This window comes from Triticum aestivum, chromosome 1B (genome assembly GCF_018294505.1).
Source record: "Triticum aestivum cultivar Chinese Spring chromosome 1B, IWGSC CS RefSeq v2.1, whole genome shotgun sequence".
NCBI classification, from domain to species: Eukaryota; Viridiplantae; Streptophyta; class Magnoliopsida; order Poales; family Poaceae; genus Triticum; species Triticum aestivum.
The window spans coordinates 100,263,823-100,270,306 of NC_057795.1; the positions used below are offsets into that span (position 1 = coordinate 100,263,823).

Genomic DNA, 6,484 nt, shown 5'->3' on the forward strand with positions numbered 1-6,484 from the left:
AAGTTATCGTACGTCTAGGTGTACTCTCGAAAAAAAAGAAAAAAAAATACTACCAAGTGGCCGGAAGTTCAACAGATCTACGACAAAGCAAGACGGCGTGCGGTACTGAGTCAACACATCCACCATGAGTCCAAACCGGTCACAATCTCGTTGTCTAGAGATCGGGTGCCAGTGCTGCAAAATGCAAGGAATTTGAAGATATACTCAGAGGCCCGCCTAAGGACGAACCTCTCAATCACCATCTTGTTTTGTGTTGTCCATAAAGTCCAAGCTAGCGCCGCAAACACAGCCTGAAGAGGTGTATCCTCCTCCCAGTCTGGTGGGCACGAGTTTATAGGAACCCGATTAGGTCTAGGTCCTCCCAATCAGGCACCAGAGCCTCACAGAAAAAGCTCCACAGGAATATCGTTGTAATGCAAGAGAAGATGTGTATCCCTGTCAACACAACAAAAGGGGCACAACTCGTCACCAAGGTTGTGCCACTTCAACAACTCCATCCCAGATGGGAGGCGATCCCCTAGCAGTTGCCAAACAAAAATCCCGATCTTTAGTGGTATGGGCTCTTTCCATAGTGAAAAGGTCCACAATAGGGACAATCGCTAGAATAAGGCATGGTATGCCGAGCCAACCGGGAATATCCCGGATGAGGTTAGCCGCCAAGACACGGTGTCTGGATAATCCGCGAGCACCGACGAGAGGGCGGCCCGCAAGTTGGCCCACTCAATGGTCTCCATGTGCCCAAATGTCCTTAGGAACAAGATGTTCCACTGGCCACTGTGGGGCGCCGTGGAAACCAACGCCATCGGATCCGAGCACATAATGAACACACTGGGAAACTTTGTACACAATTTGGCACAAAATACGAAGGGACCAATAAACCTTTTTTTGCATGGTAATATGTGTCTCATTCATATCATAAAGAACGAAGTACAAGTCACGTAAGAACCGACATAACAAAACTGAAAAGATAGCAGAACATCTCTGAGCTTGACACTAACGCCCGTCACCTGCCTCCGGCACCACCACAGCAGCCACAGAAGAAAAGAATGACGGATCATCTCCTCACCCGAGCTCGACGCGGCTCCATCGCTGATATGCAGCTTTGCGGACCTTCAAGGTGGCTCACCAAAAGTGAAGCCATTGTCGTTGAACGAATCAGACCGGGGCAACACCCCGGACACGCCATCGAACTCCAGATCTGGCACCCCACCACGACTAAGACGCCGAAGGAGAAAACCATACCTGCCATCCACGAACCACGAACCAAGCACACGTTCCGTCTTCCAGATGTCCTTGATGCAGACCACAATCTGCATCCGCTCCTGGACTACCTCCCAAGCTCCACGCCGACGCTGGAGCAAACGTCGTCGCAACGACGGAGCCCGAGGACACAGGTCCACCACGAGGATACCGCCGCCGCCACGCCATCCTTACTTGAACAGACTGATTTCCAGATCCATCCCCAACCATAGGACCGATGGCCTCGTCAGGAAAGGATCCGAAGAATATTTATTCAGCGTCGTCATCGTCGCCGCCGAAGCAAAGACGATGAACAACCTAAAAACATAGACTACGGATGAGTAAAAACGATCCACACGCGTGGATCCGGCGACCCCCTCACCACTGACGACCGAGGTCGCCGGCGGAGGGGAGCCGCCGGAGAACGGCGTTGGAAGATCGGCCTCTGGCGGCGGCTAGGGTTGCAGCCGCCAGGTACGAGAACAAGACCTTTGCCGTGAACTCATGTGTTTCTCTGAGGGACCAATAAACCTAGACGGATATAGTATGCTACAACATATATTTTTTAAGGAATACATGTCCTTTATATGGAACAAAAAGTAAAGAAAAATATAGAAATCCTATACATATACTACAGTTCATGTACCAAGGCTACATAACGATATATAGACACACATTAACGAAACGCTCTCCATCTTTTCATAACCTTATGTTGAAAGCGATCCACACAACAGAAAACATAAGTTCTCCACGTCTTGAAGAAAACCAGAGACCCCAACCACAACCAAAATCCAATGACGAGTCCAGCAATTATTGAGTAGCAGAAATACACGGTTTCAAGTTCTGTGTCTAGTGTTTCCACAGTACCCGAAGAACCTTTGGAGCATGCGACCAATGGAAATCCGCAAAGCCCAGAATTGTTGTTGTAAATGGAAGGGTCATCCAGTGTTTGGAGCTGATTTCCGACTGGTATCTCGCCAGAGAGATTATTATTGGAGAGATTGAGCGTACTAAGAGATGCCAGTTTCGAGATGCTCGAAGGAATTGCACCAGATAATTCATTCCATGAGCAATCAAGGGATTCCAGAAGTTTGAGATCACCAATGTTTTCAGGGATGTGGCCTGACAAATGGTTCCTTGATAGATTCAGAAACCGGAGGCCCCGGAGATTCGCTAGCTCGGTTGGAATCTCACCAGAGAACGAATTGCCTGATAAATCGATACCTATCATAAGTGCAATCGTCCCTTGGAATGTGTAGCTCTTCATCTTCCAGTTCACATCGATCCGGTCAACAAAATTCATCGTAGCATCTAGATGTAAAACTTGATGATGGACTAGTGAAGTCATGTTGAATTCTGTCTGTGGTTTCATCATGGATGTTAAATTGGCAAGCAAACCCTGCGGTATGGGACCTGAAAATTGGTTGGCAGCTAGGTCGAGTAGCTGGAGATGGGAGAGCTGTGATAGTTGCCAGGGAATACTACCACTAAACAAGTTGGACCGCAGCCGGAGAATCCTTAGGGAAGGAAGATTTGAACCTGTCCATGATAGAATTTGGCTGGAAAAGTAGTTCTCACCCATATCGAGGACAATGAGCTGCTTACACTTCTTCAGTATACTTGGGAACCCACCTGTGAGTTTGTTATTTGCCAAATGCAATGATTCCAACGACGATAGATTAGCGGACCCAGCTGACGGAACCTTCCCGGAGAAACCATTGTTTGACAAATCTAGGAACATTAGATCCTCCAAGTCCCACAGGCAGTTAGGGAGCTCCCCTGACAATTGGTTGCTAGATAAATCCAACAGTGCCAATGATGCGATTTGGCAAAATGTCCGAGGGAAGCTTCCCAAGAAACTATTGTTGGCAAAGGCAGCTGAGAGCAATTTCTTACTGCCAATGCTTGGGATTGTACCAATGAACTTGTTGTTACTGCAGTCAAGACTGTACAGATCTTTGAGCGATGAAATAGTTGCAGGTAACTCACCCTCGAGCTGGTTACCGTTGAGATCAAGGTTTTGTAGTAAGGACATACTACCAATTTCAGGGGGCACCGAGCTAGCGAGGCCGTTGAAGGACAGAGCCATGACGACAAGCAGCTTGAGGTTTCCAATAGAAGCAGGGATCGGTCCGGACAGCGAGTTCCTCCCCAAATCCAGAAACTCGAGGCCCGTCAAGCTGCCGATCTCCGCCGGGATGACGCCGGTAAGGTTGTTGGCCTCAAGCGCCAAGAACCGCAGCTTGCCTGCTTTGCTGATCTCCGGCGGTATGCTTCCGGTGAACGAATTGTAGTGCAGGAAGAACAGAGTTACCTCAGGCCAGCTAGTGAAGAGCTCAGGTGGAATAACACCCGAGAGGTTGTTTCTTGACAGGTAGAGCTCCTTCATCTTAGTCATCCCGGCGAAGGACGGCGGCAGCTCGCCGGAGAGGTTGTTCCTGGACAGGTCCAAGAAGCTGAGAGCTCTCAGGCGTCCCAACTCCGCCGGAATCGTACCGACGAGCCGCACGGCCTGCAGGTCCAGCCGCCGCAGCACGGCGAGCTTGGCGAGGGACCCCGGGATCCGCCCACCGAGCGGGTTGTTGCGGAGGAGAAGAGCTCGCAGGCCGCGCAGCGTCCCGAGCGCCGCCGGTATGCCGCCGGTGAGGTTGTTGCTCGAAAGGTCGAGCGAGGCAAGCGAGGCCAGGAGGGAGACGTTGGCGGGGATGGCGCCCGCGAGATGGTTGCCGCTGAGGTTGAGGCTTGCGAGCGCCGGGAAGGCGGAGAAATCGAAGGCGTCGAGCGTGCCTGCGACCCCGGCTCTCGGAATCGTGAGCGCGGCGATACGGCCGGCCGCGTTGCACGCGACGCCGGACCAAGAACCGCACGGGGAGCTGGCCGGCGACCATGATGAGAGCGGAGAAGAGGCGTTTGCGTCGGAGATCATGAGAGTGGACTTCCATGTGAAAAGCGCTTTGGCTTCAACTTCGGATTCGGTTCGTGGAGAGGCGGCGCCGCATGTGCATACCAGTACGAGCAAGAAGAGACGAGCTTTGGTGCTCGTTACTCTGGATTCCATGGTATCCGCTGCAGTTTGTCTGGGGAGCAAGAGCCACTCGAGGGGTGAATTGCTCATTTCTCCCTGCGTATCGTTGAGATGGATGGGCGACGATTTTTCAGACGAGCAGCGATGCCATCGTCTGACGGAAAATGGTTGAGCTATGTAATGTGGGCTGGTCGTCGTCGATTTCGTGAACGCAAGTTTGAAATTGTTGCTAATTACTCGGTGTTGAGAACGAGTGGAGTGGCTTAATTGACTCAGACGTCCAGGATGGAGACGGTTCCGCGACGAGATCTTGTGTGCTAGGTGAGTCGCTAGCATCGTCGTATCTCGTATGGAACTCGTAAGTCATCTAACATGGTCCTATGTCGGTTCGCAAAGCTGCTTTTTTTTTTTTTTTGCAATTTGAAGACAAAAATGCGGTCCACATCGCATCCTCCTCGTCCTCGTCGTCGTCCTCCTCCTCCCGCCCATCTCCCTCCACATCTACGGTGCTGGCAGGCGGTTCTAGGGCAGGATCTGGCGGCTCGTGGAGACGCCGCCCTCGAACTCCGGGGCCGTCGTCCTCATCGGTTGGCGGCGACTCGACGCGGGCGGAGATCGTCATCTCCTCCGGCGATGAGGAGGACCAGTAGCCACCGCTGCCGCAATCCACGCCGGTGGTGCCGGACCAGGACTACGCCGGCACCGACGTGGAGTTCGACGAACAGAGGGAGCTGATGCTCCATTGCTCCGTCGTCCACACCGACGGCCCGGCTCTGCCTTCGGGGGCGCTCCTCCGCATGAAGCCGAAGACGGCATCCCCTCCATGCTTTCCGCCGCCGTGGCGTCTAAATTGGATGCCGCATTAAGGAAGAGCGGCTCTCGCCGCCGCTGAGGGAGTCCTGTATTAGGGGGTCATCGGACAGCCGGACTGTATGCTTATGCCGGACTGTTGGACTATAAAGATATAAGATTAAAGACTTCGTCCCGTGTCCGGGTGGGGCTCTCCTTGGCGTGGAAGGCAAGCTTGACAATTCGGATATGTAGATTCCCTTCTCTGTAACCGACTCTGTGTAACCCTAACCCCCTCCGGTGTCTATATAAACCAGAGGGTTTAGTCCGTAGGACAACAACAATCATACCATAGGCTAGCTTCTAGGGTTTAGTCTCTATGATCTCGTGGTAGATCAACTCTTGTAATACTCATATCATTAAGATCAATCAAGCAGGAAGTAGGGTATTACCTCCATAAAAAGGGCCTGAACCTGGGTAAACATCGTGTCCCCTGCCTCCTGTTACCATTAGCCTTAGATGCACAGTTTGGGACCCCCTACCCGAGATCCGCCGGTTTTGACACCGACATTGGTGCTTTCATTGAGAGTTCCACTGTGTCGTCACGATAAGGCTTGATGGCTCCTTCAATCATCCGCAACGATGCGATCCAGGGTGAGGTCTTCCTCCCCGGACAGAACTTCGTATTCGGCGGCTTCGCACTGCGGGCCAACTCGCTTGGCCATCTGGAGCAGATCAATAACCATGCCCCTGGCTATCAGGTCAGGTTTGGAAGCCTGAATTACACAGCCGACATCCGCGGAGATTTGATCTTCGACGGATTCGATCCCATGTCAGGCGCGCCGTAAAATCACGATGAGCGTGACTTAGATCTGCCATCGAACGGTGTTCAAGAGAACGCACCTGCAGCTGCCCTGGCCTTAGATCCGGAGCAGATCGTGCCATCCGAGGACGGGTGGATGGACCCCACCATGAAGGCCGCATACTCATTGACGATAGAGTCGAACACAGACTTCGCCTCCAATGAGGTCTATGTCATCGGACCCTCGGACTCGTCTCCGGCCATAGGTTCCGAACCGCGCGCATCTGTGCCTATCGAATCTGATTGGGCGCCGATCATGGAGTTTACCTCCGCGGATATTTTTCGGCACTTGCTCTTGGACGACATGCTGAATTCGTTAAGATCTCTCTCCTTATCAGGAGACTCTTGACCGAACTATGTCCAGCTTGAGTGGGCCTAAACCTGAAACTGAGTGCTTCTACTGCAAGCAGACTGGTCACTGGAAGCGGAACTGCCCCAAGTATTTGGCGGATAAGAAGGATGGCATAGTGAACAAAGATATATGTGATATACATATTATTGATGTGTACCTAACTAGAGCTCGTAGTAGCACCTGGGTATTTGATACTGATTCTGTTGCTAATATTTGC

The 6,484-nt window shown here is 52.0% G+C and overlaps 1 protein-coding gene across 1 annotated transcript; it reads right to left on the reverse strand.

The window, feature by feature from the left end:
- Positions 1-1,893: 1,893 nt before the first annotated feature.
- LOC123087511 (probable inactive leucine-rich repeat receptor kinase XIAO) lies at positions 1,894-4,422 on the reverse strand. Its single transcript, XM_044509539.1, has one exon. The coding sequence runs from the start codon at positions 4,352-4,354 to the stop codon at positions 1,916-1,918; it is 2,439 nt and encodes an 812-aa protein (XP_044365474.1). The 5' UTR covers positions 4,355-4,422; the 3' UTR covers positions 1,894-1,915.
- Positions 4,423-6,484: the final 2,062 nt, after the last annotated feature.